Source organism: Aotus nancymaae, unplaced genomic scaffold (genome assembly GCF_030222135.1).
Source record: "Aotus nancymaae isolate 86718 unplaced genomic scaffold, 86718_ANA_hifiasm-v0.15.2.pri h1tg000006l, whole genome shotgun sequence".
NCBI lineage: Eukaryota > Metazoa > Chordata > Mammalia > Primates > Aotidae > Aotus > Aotus nancymaae.
The window spans coordinates 12,742,922-12,763,367 of NW_026988417.1; the positions used below are offsets into that span (position 1 = coordinate 12,742,922).

At 34.9% G+C, this 20,446-nt stretch overlaps 1 protein-coding gene across 2 annotated transcripts in view; it reads right to left on the reverse strand.

Annotated features, from left to right (window-relative positions):
• The window catches only part of RAB28 (RAB28, member RAS oncogene family), a 107,812-nt gene extending 88,990 nt beyond the window's left edge, over positions 1-18,822 (reverse strand). For both annotated transcript variants that reach the window (XM_012464844.2, XM_012464845.2), the window contains exons 1-3: positions 18,556-18,822; positions 13,959-14,055; positions 8,846-8,934 (exon numbers count right to left, since the gene is read on the reverse strand). In XM_012464844.2, coding sequence (XP_012320267.1) covers positions 8,846-8,934; positions 13,959-14,055; positions 18,556-18,630 — 261 coding nt within the window. In that variant the 5' untranslated portion in view covers positions 18,631-18,822. The remainder of the gene's footprint in view (positions 1-8,845; positions 8,935-13,958; positions 14,056-18,555) is intronic.
• Between the last annotated feature and the right edge of the window lie 1,624 nt (positions 18,823-20,446).

Genomic DNA, 20,446 nt, shown 5'->3' on the forward strand with positions numbered 1-20,446 from the left:
AACAAATCCAAAAAGTAACAGCCAAGCTCTGCTAATCTGCAGAAGCAGCCAGTAGAAACAGTAACTGGTAGGAAGATCTAAATGGTAATTTTGACAAACTGCTGGAGGCTGACGGGGGTCTAGCTTAAGAGTGAGGAACTCCTAGGGGCCCCCACAGTCTTAAGGCCTACCTCCACACTTTGATGGATGTGCCACCAGATTCCAAATGTCTCACTAGATTATCAGTAAAGAGTCAAGAAAGATCCCCTCAAGGCTCTGGGATGAAGAGAGGAAAAAAGTAACCATTGTTTAACATACCCAGAGCATTATCCATAAAAAAATCATACTCTCCAGAAGAAAAGATTTAATCAGAACATTGTATTCCATCCAGAAAGGGAAGTTCCCAACTTCAGGCCCCTGTAGCTGTTCTGTCTCATCTAACTGGGAGGAGCAAAGAAACACTTGTGAAGTCCACAGTCCAGAAATACAAGCCCCCTGAAGACTAAAACTTTATCATAAGAACATAGAATGCTTCTCCTCCCCCATACTTTACCACAACACCAACAGGGCACCAACATCTGAAAGAGCTGCCAGACAGATTTCACCTAACAAGTTGTTAGAGATACCAAAAAAGACTCGGAGGCAAAAACAAGGATGCTAGAGGAATCGATGCCTCTGGCACCCACAGCTAAAGTAAACATTAAATGAAGCACAAAGTAAAACTTCACACGAAAGTCTACTTACCTGAATCTTATTAATGTATCATGTCCAGCTTTTGATATAAAATTACTAGGAATTTCAAAAGGTAATTTGAAGAGAAAAAGCAAGCATCAGAACCAGACTCAGATATGAAACAGATTTTATAATTACTAGACAGGCAATTTTAAGTAACTATGACTAATATATTGAGGGTTCTAGAGGAAAAGGAAAACATGTAAGCACAGATAGGGATAATAAAACAAGAGATAATTAAAACAAAATACTAGATATCAAAAACATGTAACAGAAATAAAGAATGCCATTGTTGGGTACATTGTTGGTCAAAGCATAGGAAAAAAATCAGTGAGCCTGAAGATAGGATAATAGAAACTTCTAAAACAGAAATGCAAAAAGAAAAAAACAATGAATAAAACAGAACATCAAAGAACAGCGGGATAGTCCCAAGTGGTGCACCATACACATAACTGAAATATCAGAAGAAGAGAGAATCAAGCTTAGGAAGTATCTGAAATTGACAAAATTAATTAGACACCAAACCCAATAGTTAGGAATCTCGGCCAGGTGTGGTGGCTCACGCCTGTAATCCCAGCATTTTGGGAAGCCGAGGCAGGCAGATCACCTGAGGTCGGGAGTTCAATACCAGCCAGACCAACATTGAGAAACCCCATCTCTACTAAAAATCCAAAATTAGCCAGGTGTGGTGGTGCATGCCTGTAATCCCAGCTACATGGGAGACTGAGGCAGCAGAATCGCTCAAACCCAGGAGGTGGAGGTTGCAGTGAGTCGAGATCACGCCACTGCACTCCAGCCTAGGCAACAAGAGTGAAAACTCCGTCTCAAAAAAAAGAGAGAGTGAGTGGACCAGTGGTTGCAGAGGCTAGGGGTTGGGGAAAATAGTCAAAGGGTACAGATTCTCAGACAGTAGATTTTTTTTTTTTGAGAACTAATGCACAATGTGGTTAAAAGTTAATAATTACATATCATACATTTCAAAATTGCTAAGAGTAAATTTCAAATGTTCTCAACTTAAAAATTATAAGTACTTGAGATAATAGATATGTTAATTGGCTTGAATTAATTATTCCACATTGTATTCATAAATACATCACTCTACTCCATATATATAAACAATTATAAATTGTCAGTTTACAGTAAAATTTAAATTTTTTAATAAAATCATACTAAATGTAAAAAAAGAGTGAGTGAATATCAGAAAAGGAAAAAATGAAGATAACACATATCAATTATTTTTCTTATTGTTAGTTAATATAAAATACAACTGTTTAAAGTAATAATAATGTACTGGATGATTATATCATATAGATAAGTGAGATGAATGACAGCCATGCCATAAGGGACAAAAAGGATAAATCGAGATATTCTGAGGTACCTGCACTACACATGAAGCAATATAGCATCATTTAACACTGAACTTAGTTTAAAATGTATATTGCAAACTCTAGAACAATCACTAAGAAAAAATTTTAAGTATGTTGATATGCTAAAACAGGACAGAAAATATTCAAATAAAACCAGAGAAAGTAGAGAAAGGGGATAAGAAACAAAGAACATGTGCAAAGAACAGAAAATAAACATGACAGATGTTAACCCAACTGTATCAATAATGTCAGTGGTCTAAATACACAAATTAAAAGATTGTCAAAGGAGATGAGAATATAAGACTCGACTATATGTTGCCTACAGAAAATTCACCTTACATACCTTTATATGTTAACACAGACAGGTTAACAGTAAAGGGACAGAAAAGCACCATGAAAACATTAATGAAAAAAAAGCTGAAATAGTTATATAATTTGAGAAAAAGCAGACTTCAAATATGGAAAATCATCAAATTTAAAGACTGACATAATGAAAAAGTCGGTCCTCCAAGAAGACATAACAATCCTCTCTATATATGCACCTAATAACAGGGCATCAAAATATATGAGGCCAAAACTGATAGAACTAAAAGGAGTTCCAAATCTGCACATCCACTATTACAGCTAATACCCTTTTTTCATTATTTGATACATCAAGCAAACAGAAAATCAGTAAAGATATAGTTAATCTGAACAACACTGACAATCAACTTCATCTAATTGACATTTATAGAATACTGTATTCATTAGAACACACACTATTCCCTAGCTCTGATAAAACATTCACCAAGATAAACTATATTCTGGGCCATAAAACATACCTTAACATGTTTGTAAAAATAGAAATCACATAATGCATGCTTTCAAACTATAACCAGAAATCAGTAACAGTAAAATGGCTTCATATACTCAAAGTATATGAAGATTAAACAATATATCCTAAATAACACATACATCAAAGAAGTCTCAAAATTAATTTTAATATAGTTTGAACCAAAAAAAAAAAAATGCAACCTACCAAAATTTGTGGAATACAGCAAAAGCAGTGCTTAGGGAAAGTGTTTCGCATTGAATGCATGTATTAGTAAAGAAGAAAAATCAGTAATCTAAGCTTCTGCTATAGGAAACTAGAGGAAAAAGAGTAATTTCAGTCTAAAGCAAGCAGAACAAAGTAATTAAAAATTAGGGAAGAAATCATTGAAATTGAAGAGGAAAACAACAGAGAAAAATCAACAAAGCCAAAAGCTATTTTTTAAAAAAGATCAAGAAAACTGACAAGCCTCTAGCCAGGCTAACCAAAAACAAAGGGAGGGAGAGAAAAGACACATATTATCAAGGTAAACAAATTAAGGATCATCACTACTGATCCCATAGACATTAAAAAGATGGTATGAACAACTTTGTGACCACAAACTTGATAATATAAATTAAATGGACCAAATCTGTAAAAGACACACATTACCAAAACTATTGACTCTCAGGGCCTCTACTCACCAGCCTCAAATCCAGACCTCTAAGTACTCACCTCTTCAGGAGCCGTAACACAGGTACCCTCAAATCCATAAGTCTCTCACCACATCAATCAATCCAGAACTCTTCTGACCCCTTCCAGAAAACTGAAAACTATCAGAATCTTCCAAGCTACAAGAAAGTACAACTCCCTCAGACACGCAATACATTTTACAATCTACTTGGGAACTTCTGGATCTAATTTTCTTGGCAATCTTATGGTCATCTAAATCTATCTCCATGTCTCATGTCCCAAATAACTTTTGTTATCAACCACATAGCTGATATTTATCTCTCTACTATGTCATCATCCCCATACCACCCTTTCCTTTCACTTCCCAATTTACCCTTCAGTTGCTGTTCTTCTTCCGAAACCTTTTACATGACCTTTGGAAATCAGATTTCAAGTTTAATAAATCCCTCTTCAACAACAGTTTCCTTCATTTTATGCCTTAACTGCCTTCCCCCAACTTCAATTGCAAGAAGATACTACCATCCTCCTTTCTGTAAACTTCAAAAGTTTTAGGAAATATTATGTTAGTTTATATAGTACTTTGTTTTCATCTATTTCACTTACAACCATATCTAATAAACATGATGACTGAGTAAATCAAACGGATACCATTTTCAAGGTAATAATCAATAGAAATTTTTTTTATTTAGAGATGGGGTCTTGCTCTGTCACCCAGGCTGGAATGCAGTGACGGCTCACTGCAGCTTCGAACTCCTGGGCTCAAATAATCCTTCCATCTCAGTCCCTGGTAGCTAGGACTACAGGCTTATACTACAGGGCCCAGCTGATTTTTTTAATTGTTTGTGGAGACCAGGGTCTCACTATGTTGCTCAGGCTGGTCTCCTGATCCTGAACTCGAGCAATTGTGCTCCCTTAGCCCCCTAAAGCACTGGGATTACAGGAATGAGCCACTGGCCCAGCCTTGACAGAAGTTTTGAAAGAACAAACACTGATGCCAACACGTAACAGTCTTGTAAAGTATTGCATAGATTTAGTTCTTCAATGTAACACATGCTAAACACAATACACATACTATTTAACCTTCTCCAAAATGAAAGGTTCTCCCATTCCCAAAATGCAGGTTATTTTTTTTCTCATTGATATGCAAGACAAATAATCTATTTTAGTTTTTTAATTACATATAGAAATGAATTAAATCATACAGATTATACAATAGCCAGAACAACATATATTTTGTTTTGTAAGTACAACCTGTAAGAAACACTTACAAATGCAAAAACAAGTCAGTTATAAGTGGCAAATATTCAACTAAAAAACTTACAATAAAAGAGAGCAGAAGGTCTTGGAGAGTCCAGTTTTAAGATGTGCTCTGTCACTAACTGTCAGGTAGGCACCAAATCCTTTTGTTAGTATTTAAAAGGTAGGCTCATCTGTGTGGGGTCACTGGTATACAACAGAAGTTACGTTCTACCTCACAAGTGACTACACTTCATTGAGTTTATGCTCAGTGGGTCAGTGTTTGCAAACCACTTAGATTCCAGCACAGAAAGAGCTACAAAAATGAAACATCCAGTCCTTCTCTGAGGTTTGTTATTAGCCTCTGTTAGTCACAGGTTACAGGGCACTAAACACTACATACTGTGTGTTTGCTCCTAACCACTATGAAAAATTGCCTATAACATCTTTCAAATGACTCCTAGAAATTTTTAAGTTAACTTAAAATCTGGAAATTTAACTGGGACATATTTCAATTCTTAGAACTAGTTCTCGTCAAAATACCTCACTAATTCTTTTTTGGGTGTCAATTCAATTTGATTTTCGCCAACACTTTCAATAGACTATTGCTAACATTTAATACTGCTGGGGAAAAGGGGGCTGAAGAGGGCAAGATAATCAGTTTTATTTGGACCCAAGTTAACTCCCAGCCTACAAATAAGCTTCTTCACAGATGTTGAGAAATGCTTTAAAGAAACAGATTGACTAGTTTAATGGCACAGACTATATATAATTCTTTCTATATACAATACAGAAGTTAGAGAACCTAAAACAAAACCCTAAATAACACATTAAACTGATATCCTGAAAAGGCTTGTGTCAACATATCTGTGAAAGTTTTCTGTCCTGTAGCATATGTACCAAAATCCAAAGTATTTACGAGATAGGCAATATAAAGCATCTGTAACTCTAGAAGCAATATAAATCTACTTTGAAGAATAATTATATGATACAAAGTTATTGAGCTTATTAAAATGCTAATAGAATGTTTTTGAAAGCACTGTTTTTGAAAAGTAACATTTTCTCCAATTTACAGTACTAAGTAATGAGTCACAGCTTCTCTGGCCTGGATATAGAATTTAAAAATCATTTAACAAAATAGACCACTGGTCAAAGTACTTTATGTACTTAACACAGCATTTATTCGGAATTTCTAGGAAGCAGAAAAAAGTTATTACATTATCATCCTTTTTTTTTTTCTTTATAAACTGGTTCTGGCTCTTTCACCCAGGCTGGAGTAGAGTGCCGTGATCATAGCTCACTCTAGCCCCAAACTTCTGGGCTCACATGATCCTCCCATGTCAGTCTTTCAAGTAGGTGGGACTATAGGTTGCCTGCCACCACTCCCTATAATCAATTTTTGACAATTCATTTCATCAACTCAGAATTCCTAGTTTTATCAGACAATTTCATAGAAACATTCATTAATTTCTCAATGTAGTACAGAAATACTGTACTACATTGTTGTTTAAGAAAAAGACAGTACATGCTTGTAACAGTCACGGCCATTGTAAAGTGTAAATGATATAACGCACCACCAAAAGAGAAAAAGGTCAATATGTACCTTCAAGATAGAAACCTTATATGACAAGTCCTAAGAAATATAACATTCACTTTCTCCCAAGAAATAAAGTAGCTTAAAAAATAATGAAGATATTTTACTAAACTTACAGACTTTCAAAAAGATGGAAATTATTAAAATTTCTACAAATGTTCCCATTAATGTCTTCTGATTATAGGCAGCTTTATAATAATCTAAAATATATACTGTCAAAAACTGACTTAAAAAAATGGTCACAAAATAATGTGAGTGTACTAAATGATACTGTTTATATAATTTATTTTTTATTTATTTTGTTTTTTAGAGATGGAGTGTCAATTGTCACCTGGACTGAAGTGCAGTGGTATGATCACAGCTCACTGCAACCTCAAAATCCTGGGATCAAGTGATCCTCCCACCTGTGCCTACCAATTAGCTGAGATTACAGGCAAGCCACTGCACCTAGCTGATTATACACTTCAGAATGATTAACTTTATAATACACAAATTTTAAATCAATATTAATTTTTATATAATAGTAATAAATTTTAAATAATTTAAATAGATAATAAATTTTTAAATGATTTTAAGTAAGGTAGAATTAACAGAATCCAACACATGGGCATTATATTCCCCTAATTTTTAAGTGAAGAAAAATATATTAATTGAATTATATTATATTATTTATCCTGAAATGCATAAAGTCCTCCTGTTCTCCGCTAACTCTAGTTATACCTATAAATCATAAAAGTCTATTCTATTTGACACCAAGAGTCAAATATCATTAGAAGTTAAGACCTAATCTTCATTTTTTTAAAAAATCCTATATGTGGCCTTGAAGGTAGATTTTATAGAACAAAGATAAAAGAGTGTTATTTTCCCATTTTATCAACTACATGAATGAAACAAGAACTGTGGCTTCCCACAAATCTTTGTCCAGCAAGTTTTCTCTATCTTAGTATCCACTTTAATCAGTTTAAAACAGAAAAAAAAATTAAACAACAAAAAAGCCAGACACAAAATTCTGAGATGTACTTTTTAAGAGAAAAATGAACATGCATAAAATATCAAGTCATTTGACCACAGAAGAAAATGTTATAAATACGGACAGAAAAAGTTTGCAGGCAACAAAGAACAATGTATAAAAGATAAGAAATTAAGTATTAAGAGCCAAATCTCTCTATCAGCAATGCAAAAATCAAAACTCTAGGGCCTTTATATGTAATTCAGAACCATATTGGCCTCTATAGCCATATTCTCCTTCTCTGAGTATTTTACAAAATAAATCAGAATCTATTTTTCATCCAAAAGTAAGGCAATGGTATTTGACAAGAACCAAACTTTGTACAGCAGAGTGCTTAACATACTATATCTCCATCCTATATATAGTCATTTATTATGAGCAACATGGTTCCACATAACCAAGTTATATTTGTTCCACTTAAAATACCAAACTGCAATAAAGAACTAACTAAAAATTTGAGTATTATCTCTATGTCTCCAGATGATGTAGAAGATACACACTAATTAAAAGTAGAGGAAAAAAACAAAAATAATAGCATATCAAATGTTACATACAGAGCTCAGTAAGCACCATGTACTTAATATTCAGCTATATAGCATATTCTCCACTTCATCAGATGATTACTTTCAATGGCATTACTGCATTTCTAAAGTCTGTCACTTAATCAAAAGCAATCTGCCAAATATTAAAAAGAATTCTTCACTGAACATGCTCAGAGAGAAATGATTAACTTTTTAAAGTATATAACTACCCTGCATATTTTCTATTTGTATAACAACTTTATTTAAAATCTTATAAATTATATTAATATAAGCTCATGGTGAATATAAGCTCATGTTGCCAAAGAATTTTTATGTAATTATTAGGTCATTTTTCTTGCTCTACATGGATTTTCTTCTGAAAATAAAGCACTATCATAGTAAATTATTGTACATGCACCACATATACACTGTCATATTTAGTTATCTGATAGAAAATATCGACATGTCTATTAAATCTGAAAAATTATCAGTATTTAGACCAATTCATTGCACAAAAATACAGACACAGATTTGCCTTTTAGTCCTTGCAACTTAAATGAAGTTAAATTTTCACCCCTGTATTTTTCAGTTTATTTGAAAGTAGTCACTATAAACAAAACAGTTAATAAATATCAAAATATCATTTATCATTGCATTTACTGAACTGCTAACAATAACATCTAGTAATATAAATAACATACGAAAGCTGTTAAGAGTTCTCCTCTTCCCTCACCCAAATCATTCCAAACATAATTTCAAGAGAATGCAACCAAAGGACTACACAAATATAAACTCAGTCTCTCTACATATCAGGTAAAAGATTAGAAAGAATGTATGTGTGTGCGTGCATTTGGGTGTAGATCTGCATGTGTGCTTGTAAGGGGTATACTTCCAATAATGGAATAATCAGAATTTATATCATACCTGTGCTCCATAGATATATTTATCCAACATTTTGCCTCCTATTGTCTGCCCTCCTATATCCCAAATTTGAAGGGTAACATTCAAGTTTCCTAAAATATAAAAAATGAATATAAAAATAAGAACACCAAAAAAATTAAGTAACAATACAACAACTAACACAGTATCACAGAACACTAAGTCACAATAAGAAACTCTGAGCCCAATTTGTCTTTATATGCAGGCCTCAAATGATATTTGGAATTGTGAAAATAATGTAAAAAAAATCATAGTGGAGAATCCAGTTTTATCCTTTTACACGATTTCCATGGAACCACATTTACAATCACCTTCAAAACAAAAGAAAATAAAGTAAGCTTTAATTTATAAATTTAAGCCTTAGAAGAATGTTTTTCTTAGAGAATAGAATAAAGCACATGTCATGAATCAAGAAATGTACTTTGAAAATAAAAACTGAAGCTTATATTCTCAACCATCCAATCACAAATATGAATTTTGCTGTAGGTTCTAAACTCTATGGGTTCTAAAGCTCATAGACTAATAGCGAACTACAAAAATGAACACATTATTTCAGCTCAAATGAATGAATCTTTTTATAATGTGATTGACAGCTACTATACGATATGGCAAACATAGTCCAAAAATTACATTTCCATATTTAACCTACAAAATAAACACATTTGATAGCCCTATTCAGAACAAATGTAGGCTACATACCATGTATATAAATATTACAATGCATTTAAACCTGTTCAAAGCAATTCCATTTAAACAAACGATGCATACTTCCAAGCCTTCATAAAATAGTGTAACTAATCATCTTTCCCATACAAGCATTATTAAAGCATTCTAAAAGGCAATTTTTAAAATCCTTTATGCACTTTGTAAAATATTTGGTTGATACAAAAATTTATGAGATAAGCTATTCTCTCTTCTCAATGCAACTGATGAGTATGCTACAAAAGCCAAACTATGTTTTTTAGTTTAACGTTGTAAACTATTCACCTCATAAAATTAATGCAGTTTTCTCCAGAGTATCAATTAGCACTTTCTGAATGATTTGCAAATCAAAAGAAAATAAAATAAAAGCTTAGAAACTAGAAAATGATCTCACTTCAAAAAAAAAGATTATAAAGATATAAATGTATATGCCAACATAAAACACTAAAATCAGAGAATGTTAGTCATACCACTTAAATGTGCAACTGAAAAGAAAAATACATTGGATTAACCAGCACAGTTTTTTAAATTTTGGTGGGTTTGTATAAATCTTTCTATTATTTAAACTTAGGTTGTTCTATCTGCCATTGTGCAGAAGATTTCCATGAGGAACTTCCATTAGCATTAATGAGAGCTACTGTTTTATCACCATCATCATTCCCACAGACTCACACTTTCAACACAGAGTAATGACCAAAATGTTCTTAAAGCCCTATGAAATCAAAAACCAAAATATCAGACTAAGATTTGTCCAAAAATTTGTGCAAATCGATTTCTTAAAAATCTATTTTTTTAGATTCAAGGCTGCAATAATTCTTCTATAATGTTGTCTCAAATTGAGCATATGAGAAAGAAGTAAGAAGTACACATCACTAAGAAGTATGTAAAATAGTTTCAGAAACCCCTAGATAAACAGGCAGTAGTCTATTCATTTTACTTGCACAACTCTTTAGAGTTATTTATTTACTTCAAAAGACAGTGCTTAACAATACTAACTTTTGCAGAGTAAGATTTTAGGCAATACTTAGTAAGTACTAAAAGGTATTCAATCCTATTTTTTCAAAGCCAATAATCCCTATTGCTTAACTTCACATCAAGAAATATAAAGCTTTTTTCTTTCCTTTAAGTTCTGGTATTCAGATCCTATCTGAATTGGGTGTTGTGAACACTCTGACTATAATATTAGGAACGTGATCTTCATTACATGTTTTCAAATTCTGACTACAATCATATCAAGACCCTAAGTCATCTATCCACCCACCTGTCTCTCAACTAAGAGGTTGATATTCATGTGTTGAGAATACTTTTTAAAGGCATGTCTTTCCAAATAAACACTGTTGTTGTGTTTGTCTGGCTTTTTAAAATATAAATTCTAATGACTCGGAAATAGAAATAGCTGTGAATTACTGATAGTCCACTAATATAGAATGCTAACAAAAAATTACTATATTTACAGCTTCAACAAATGATATTACTTCATATATATCTAGAAATATATTTTTAACTCCACATTTGAATTTTAGGATTATTAACACATAAAACTAAAAATAAAATGTGGAGTCTGCATTTGAGGAGCAAAATCACATGAGGGTATGATTCAAATAAATACTCATTTTTGTCTTTGCAGGCATAAACATATGAATTCTCCTAGTATATTTTCAAGATGACATACCTAAAAAGCTATATAAGAATATTCAAATAATATAATTTTGTTTAAATCAAGAATCTAATACAAATTTCTAACTAGTAAAGAACATTAAGGAAATTGTCAGAAATTTAATCCCACACACAAAATGCTACAAAATTCCTGTTCCTCTGTAAGAAATAACATGTAACTAGGAGAAAAATAAAATAAATGAGGTGACAAAACACAGGTAAGTTGCTTTTGGTATGAATTAAAGCCACCAAGAGGATTCAAGAGTGACCTTGTAAAAGTACACTTGGTGCCTTGGTTAACCTTACTTAAAGTGCTGCATAGTCAAGATGGAACTAAAAACACAAGTCTGCCCACTTCTTGTACTAAAGACTTAGAAATATTTTTCACAGTAGAACGCTGTTTACTGGACTGTACCCACAAGCTTCCTGAAAGTATTTTGACTAAGGCTCTTAAGAAGCTCTATCAGCAGAATCTCTGACGAACAGATACACTATTTTAAGCAGTAAAATCTGCACAGTGGTTGCATCCAGACTATACAGCATACCGGATCATGAAATATACTAAAATGGATGAGTATTTGCAAAGTAATGATCTTGAAAACTTGCATGAAGAGAATGTAAATAGATGGACAGGAGGTTTACGCCCCTAACAATCTAACTGGTCAAAGGACTTAGCAGACTACTAACAAATATTAGATTCACCTACTATGCTATAAATTCAATAAAGCTACCTGTAATGTTTTATTCAGAAAATGACATATTAATCTTCCTACATTTGACACTAAAATGAATTTAAATTAAAGTATATAAAGGATAATTACAAACCTCATAATTTATTCACTTTATTTCTTAATAAACCTATTAATTATATGAAAACAAAATATATTAAAAAAATTTTTCCTACTGAAATTTCTACTGTAAGTTTTGGTTTATTAAGTAGCATAAAACCAACTGCTTTAAAAACATATAGAACTTTTTTTCTGGAACTTTGCCATCAAAATAAAACTTAATTAGGAAAATTATACATTCATTAAAAGTATACATGCCTTAATGTCATTTTTTAACCTAAGTACTGTCTAAGTCCAAAATATTATACTATAAATCTGGATTTCAAGAATATCAAATATTTTTTACAAAGTATTCAAAATTTGTAAATTGGTAGTTCTGTGCCACAGGTCAGAAATCATCACATATATCGCCTATATAAAATGTCTAAAACCAGGCTTTGTTTTTAATATTTGAGTAGGTATTTGTTTATTTAAGCTTTTCAACTAAAAAATGAGAAATATTAGAAGTATGAGACAAAAAGTTGGTGGTTTTTCAAATTAGGCATCAAAACAAAATAGCTATTAACAAAATACTGTATTGAGGTTCTCTGTGTACAACTGGCATTTGTGAAAAAAAACTGCTGCAAAAAATAAGCTTCCAGTATCTATATTATGTGATTTGTGTATGTATTTGGCTAGTGACTGCTGTTAAGTATTCTGAATGCAGCATAGATTATCCGTAAGAGCGAGAATAATAAAATTAAAATGACATTTTCCATTTTGGAGACATTTAAAGAAAATACAAATGAAACAAAGTACACATAAGTTTCTCCTTAAACCTCTTGCTGAACAATAACTCAGTAATGGAAAAATTGGAATTCTTTTTTTTCCTCATGGGATATCTCCCAATCTATTTGTCATTGGTAGCCAAATACAAACCATCACAAAGTATAACTGAGGATATTACTAAGAAGATAAGAATACCTCCATTACCAAGAGTTTTCATTAGCTACTCTAAAACTTTCATGGGGAGTTGTCTGATAGATGGAGTGTTTGAGAGGTTAACATATTTCAATAATAATTGGAATTTACTAAACCCCTTCCCACTATATCACTCACATTTCAGTACATTAATCGGACATTACATGTGCAACCATTTTCTCCAAATGTGCTTCCTTACAGAAGAGAGGGATGGATGGTTTATAAAGTCAATCAAGATAAACTGCTTTTAATAAAACACTTTAAACATATAATTTAACCACTGAAATTGAAAGGACAGCATTTTAAAGCCCCAATTGTTCAGAAGCTAACTTAAAACATAAACCACTCTTTCTTTGTATTATTTCACCGTATTTCCCACAAAATGTGCTGTAACTGGCATCTAAATAGTTTCTTTGCATGGCGAAGTGAAACATCTTGAATGCTCAAACTGTATTTTTATGAGTGCCTAGGGACCCTAAATTTTAGTGGTCTATTAAATGCCAGCAATTTCATGCTGCCTTGCATAAAACAGCATTCACATATTAGAGCACAGAAGTTCCATAGCTACATTATACTTCTGTTCCAACTTTCAAACAAAAAACTAAAGCAGAGGCAAATCAAAATAATATTTTAAAAAATAATCCTTCCCAATCTTTTCATATTTTGTTAATACAATATCTGTTGACAAATGTATAGCACTTAATTTTTTAAAAGCTTTTCAGAATTTTATAAGCAACGATTGTTTATCCTCAAAAAGTATACAGTAGCCAAAAACAGGGAAGGAGTGGGAGAGTATATAAACTTTTTTTCACACCCATGGACAGTATGCCTATATGATAGATTGTGATGAAAGTTAACCTCCCTAAGATAAATTTACTGATTACATATATTTTCATGTAGAAGCAGTTCCAACATCTTACACATTTCTGCCTTATGCCACTTATTGTAAGATTTTTTATAATCTTCTACATTAAGACTTTTTAGTCTCTTACCTGGCAATGTTATCCTTCTCAAAAAGAAGTCCAGTCCTATAGTTTGTTTGTACCGTTTCCCAAAAGTTTCTTGAGCAAAACACGTAGCTAAGGAGGTCTAAAAAATGGATGCACAGAATATCCAAATTAATTCATTAAAGAAATATAAACATAAGACCACTTTAAATCTCATTGAGCAGTCTTAACATGTATACTCCAATTAATTCAACAAGCAACTTTAAGCACTTCTAATCAGTTACAAGAGGAGGAGCGACTTAGTATCACCAGGTAAATTTCACTTGCCAGGAGCTATCAGTAGGGACAACAAACTAATGAGTTAGATCCCTTTAAATCCCCTGCTTGTCAAGATCCTTTTCCTTACTGAAAATCAGAATTTGAGAATTATCAACAGAAAAAACTTAAAAAATAATAATAGTAATTAAATATTTGAATTATTTTAAAACATAATTAAAGATCTTATCTAACTTAGATCAGTTTCTGAGGTTAAATATTCAGCTAATAAAAAGAAGCATTAATTAATGAGGAAGAAATCTGCTTATAGAATTTTTCTTTTTCCACAAGAAAAGCATAGTGTCTAATTTTTCTCTATTTTTAAAGATGTTAAGTGAAAATGACCCTAAAGAATGACTGTGACAATATGTATATTTTAAATAAAGAAGCTGGTATTTTTAAGATTAATATAAAGGAGGCAAAAAGAGTATTTTCCATCCAAGAACCATAATGCCAAGAAGTCACGAGCTATTATAACCAGAACAGATATACTCTTATTTTTTTAATAAAAACTCAAAGTTTTATTTAAAAACGCTGTAGTTTTTCTTTTTAGAGTAGCATTTCTTATCAAAGCAAAAGAATAATTATTCTAGTAACAACTGAATAACAATAACTCAACAAGTTCTTAAACGTTTTAAATGCACTACTTTTATTTATAAACTTCCTCCAAAACAAAGAGAAAGGTAACTTCACTAAGCTTTATGCTCTTCAAGACAGACTCCCTACATTAAGAAAAAATAGCTTTTTTAATTTTAAAAGTTAAAATTACATGTCAACTCCAATAATGAAAATTAAGATAAAATTTCCAAGATAGTTCATTACAGTTTGTTATGGCATAGGTAGTATAACAGCGCAAAAGAAAATTTGGCCAAACTTCAATTCCTTTTAGCAAGATAATCTAAAATTCCTTTTACACAGAACCATATTTTTCACACAAATGGCAATTTGGACACTGTAACTCCAAATATTTTTGTGTTTAAATACCCAGCATTTGTAATAGATTTCTAAGATAATTGGCCAAGTATTTACTGAGCACTGCCATATGAAGGGAATTCTGCTAGACATCTAGAAATAAACACAGTTGTTATATTTTTGACACATGTAACAATATCAAAATTGAAAGATCAGAATTGAAAAGAGAGGTATTTCCTTTTACAGATTTTTGTTTCTCATTTACACTATATTATTCTACTGAGCTTACCTAACTTAGACCACAAACCATCTTTGAAGAGGTTCAGAATTCTAGAAAAAAATAACTATCACTACTTATACTATTACAGGTATTTTCGAATATTTAATATACTGATGGTTGAAGTACTCAAAGGTCAAACAGAAATTGAAGGCATGTGTAACATCCACGTAATGCTGAGATAATTTTTCACTTTAATTAAAGAATGTCCAAGTTAAATATTTTCATATTAAGGAATATTCAGAAAAATTCTAAGTTTCTTTTCCTGAAAAAGTGACTTCCAGATTTTGAAAGCCCTTTCTTTCATACTTTTGAGGCAAACATAAAGCTAAGATTTTCAATTGGAATCAAGTATAATCTCTCAAAAATACGGGTTATTGGGAACGTACAGAATATTAAAATAAGTTCTAACTATATCATCTCCTGATATCTTGCTATAAAAATTGAACAGAGAATCAACTGAATCAGTGGGGGACACTTTCTCTTCAATTATCTAGACTTCATGCCTTCTTTCATATTCAATAATTTCGCAAGTCACTGTATAAATACCCTTTTTAATTACAGGTATGAAGTGAACAACTACCTCCCATATAAGAAATATTTTTATCTGAATCTTTACATTTTTTTATTTGGAAAATTTATACTAACAATTTTTTAACCATGCCACATTTACTAACACTGAAAAGACAGAAAAAGGAATATTTTGCCTCAAAAAGCTCTTAAGAGATTATGTAATAAAGAAAAAAATATGAATCAGAAAAAGAAAGAAATAGAAACACGTGAATTGGAGGGAGGAGCTAAATTTCTCTTGGAGAAACTGGTAAGTCGTCATCTCAATACTCTACTGCATCTGTCAGTGTGTTAAAAAAAAATGCTCAGAGTTAGAATGAGCAGGAAAAACAAATGTCAGAAAAAATATCCAAGAGTTAAATCAGTATACAAATAAGAATGAAAGAGAGGCTGAGTTCACAAAAGAAAAGGACAATAAAGGAAAAAGAATGGGAATGTTGGTGGCTGCCAATTATTTGAGAACTGAATAGGGTATGGAGAAAAAAATTCTTGATTTAAGAATAATGAAAGGAGGTTAGGTGTCAGACATCTGTGTCAGGAAATTCCTGGCAGAAAAAGCTGTTACTGTTTTAAAATAAGTTATTTAGTCAAGGTGATGAAGATTAAGTCAGAGTATCATAAAAAATATTACTGTTAACTTTTGAAGCAGAATGATAATACTAATTGAAACACATGGAAGTGAAAAAATTATGCTGTCCTATACTAGAAAAAATTTTAAACAGAGATGAAAAACCATAATTATTCATACTAAGTAAGCAACAAAGGAAAAACATGTATAGTAGGCTAAATAAAAACCTTAGACACAAAATTATGAACAAATTTTAACTGAGTAATATATGTACAATACTGCTAGAAAAATGAACAAAAGTTTAAAGCATTATGATAGCATATAGGATAACTAGTAATTTTTTTTTGTCTTTTTACACATGTATTATGTTAGGGGTTGTCATTATCATTTTAAGTGGGAAATAAGATCAGTTATGAATTGAATGCAGTAAAATTTAAGAGGCAAAACAGACAGTCTTCAAAAGAAAATCTAAATGAGAAAACTATAAACATCTAACCAACTTTTTATTGAATAAAGGTGTCAGAAACAATGCTGATTTATAAAAATTCATTTTCATTCAAAAAGTTTACTAAGTATACAAAAATTCATATACTTCATAAAGAAAAGTTACCCCCTTTCTTTCTTCCCTCAACGTTTAAAGGCAATCATAGCATATTGTTTTCCTCAGCTTTAAAAATCTATAACAAAGGATCCAAGACGACAAGAAAGAAATAACAGAATACTCCCAAGTTTTGTATGAAACTTTACATCTTTCCCAGGGGACCTCGAGACTGAAATATCAGAACCAAAGGCTGAAATAGGCTAGTAGTGCAGTGCCAACTGCCAGGGAGGATGCAAAGAGAAGTCGTCACCAGAGAAACTAGGGTCTAAACTGCGACCAGCAGCAGAGAAATGTGAAGCCTTTAACAGGAAATAAGAACCTGGGTTTCTTTATAGACTATGATTGGGATAACGGAGGGGAGTAGAGGGGAAATAAACTTTAGCAATATTCCCAGAAAGTGTTGGCGCCTTTGACAAAAGCATGGGTAAGAAGGCATCAGGGTAGAGGCTCTTCACTTTATTTGTTGGAGGAGGGATCACAGACCCCTCTGAGATCTTATGGACCCTCTCCCTAGAGCAAGCACCGGGCAGTGTTTACTCCATTTCAGGAGTTCCACAACCTTGGGGTAAGAACCGCTGCCTAGGAGATAAGACTGACGCTGCCTGATATTCTCACGCTCGCACTCATTCATTTGACCAGGGACCCCTTTTGTCACGCGGGCACCTCTACCCTCAGCATCATGCCCATAACAGGAGCTCCATAAACACTTGTTGACTGACTGCTTGTACCGAGTGCTGAGCTGGAAACAGAAGTGATGAACAGGTATGATACTGAAATAGCAACTAACGTGGATTCAGTGGACACTGTGCTCTAAAAGGTTTTATGTGCATTTTCACATTTAATACGTATTTTCACGTCTCCCTTTGCGGCGGCCCCTTTCAATACCCATCTTACAGATGAAGCGCAAAGTGATTAGCCATTTACCCTCCAATGACCCGACGACTAAGTGGCGGAGCCCCAATTCTCACCCGGGGAATGCTGATTCCAGAGCCACCCTCCTGGGAGCTCACGGTGCAGTGGAAGCATCAGAAACAGTAAAGGGAGTGGGAGGGGAGGAGCAAGTGTGACCCGGGCTACAAGTCAGAGGAGCTAAGATGCCTTGGCAGATCCCTGCCAGTCCGGAGAGGCGGGAAGGTGAAAGGCTGGCCCGAGTCTTGCAGGAGTTCGCAATCCAGGCGGGGAGTTAGGAAGTGACTTTTTTTTAAGGGGGAGCTGGACAGCTCTCGTCGGCCTTCACCAACCGCCCACTTCGTGTCCAGCCACAGGCCACGACCAGACGGGCCCGGGCCTAGAAGCCCGGGGACTCGGGGTAATGAGGCGACGCCGGGCGGCGGGGAGGAGGCCGGGGGGCGCCGGGGTTCCTGCAGGCCTGAGACGGCGGGCCCGCTCGAGGACTGACCTTCCCGGAGGCGCCGTCCCCCAGCAAGACGATTTTCAGTTGCCGGTCCTGGCTCTCCTCCTCAGAGTCCGACATGGTGTTCCAGGAACCAGGCCCGCCCCTCGAGGTGGAGGGGGGTAAGGGAAGGAGGAAGGCTCCGGGGGCGGGGGAGAGGAAGAAGGGAGGTAGTGGCGACAGGACCCCCGCCCCGGTGTCTCCGAGCCCGCAGGAGGGATCCGAGGAGAATCACTCGCCAGACGCCATCTTGCCCGCCTCCCCTCCCGCTGCGCTCGCCCCCGCCCCCCCGCGCGCGCCTGTCGGGAGCGCGCCCCGCCTCAGCGCCAACCCGCGCCGACCAGCGGCCTCCCTGCCGAGCCGAACCACTTGCGGGCCTGGACTTGGGGGGGATATTCCGGCAGGAGAGGCGAATCACTGCGCTGCCCTTGAGGTGGTAGTTGGTTAGAAGAAGAAGAGAAATGTTCTTTCAAATTAAGGAGAGAAAACGGAAGCAGAGAAACTTTCAGGCGTTCCATCACATTCCCTTTTCTCCTCCCTCTTGAGATAGTCCCTGAAGGGAATGGTTCAGCCTGACGGGGGTGGGGCAGTGACGCCTGGGCAGCGCGCCAGGGTTGCCTGGCAGCCGGGAGTTCGCGGACCGGCGGCGGGGCGGGGCCTGTCTCCGGGCACCCGGGACGCCAGTAGGCGGGCGGAGGGCTCCAGGGAGGACCTCTGAAAAAGCGGAGCAGAGAAGAGGGTCGGAGAAGGGGACAACTGCCAAGGGCCGAAGCTGCGGGGAAGCCACAGTAGCGTCCGTGGGTACAGTGGAGCTCTCGCGCTGCTTATTTCGGCCTAATTCTCGTTTCCTCATCTGAACCCCAGGCTCCCATGGTTCGTTCCTCAAAAGCTACTGAGCACCAACCTCCTGGCACCCCATCTTTGCCCTAGGGCAGCAGTTCTCATAAAGTGTGGTCTAGGGACCGCTGGGAGTCTCGATGACCTCAGAACAATTTTCATAATAATACACCTCGTCTGCCTTTCTCAGGTTCCTTCTCTCACTAGTCTGCCGTTTCTGGAGGATACGCTTTGTGTACGACGTCGTCACTGGCAGCTAAGGGAGCTTATGTTTGTTGTTTTTAAACATTTCTCAGTTTTAATTTCAATGCAGTAATGATAGGTGTAACCTAATAAACATAAACTCTTTGAAGGTCACAGTCATTCTTTAACAGTATAGAGAGGTCCTGAGTCCGGATAATTTAAGACCTGCTACCCTGAATGATCTCAGTCTGGGAATGCAGGTAAATGGCGTAAATGAAAATTACAATATAGTGAAAGAAATTCAAAAATCATCTGTCCTGCTATGTTTGTTTTATTGTTAATCACTTTAAATTTATTAATACTTTTACTCCTTATAGGAATTACAAAGTGTAATTATCCCCATTTTGCAGATGAAAAATCTTAAGTTACAAAATGCTGAGCCCAGAGGCAGTAGTCTTGGAGAGCATATGAACATTAGAACAGGAAAGCAGAGCAGTGTAAAGAAATGCCCAGACCTGGAGGCAGCACTGGAATTTAATCACAGGTTTACTAGATATGTGTCCTTGAGCCTCAGTTTGTTCATCTGTAAAACGGACTACTGCCTTTGTAGGGTTGAAAATTAAATGATCGGTATAAAGCAGCATAGAGAGCACAATGCCTGGTGTGTAGTAAGCACTCAGTATTTACCAGTGTAATTATCGCCTCATCGTCATCATCATTAGATGATGGTTCATGTTGGAAGCATTACTACTTTCTAGCTAATTTACCTTACGCAAGTGTCTTATGTAGAGTCTCAGTCTCTTCATCTGCAGATAGGGCTGGTCCACAATTATAGATAACCAGTTAAGTATTAGTACCCAATTCTTTCCCCAGTCCC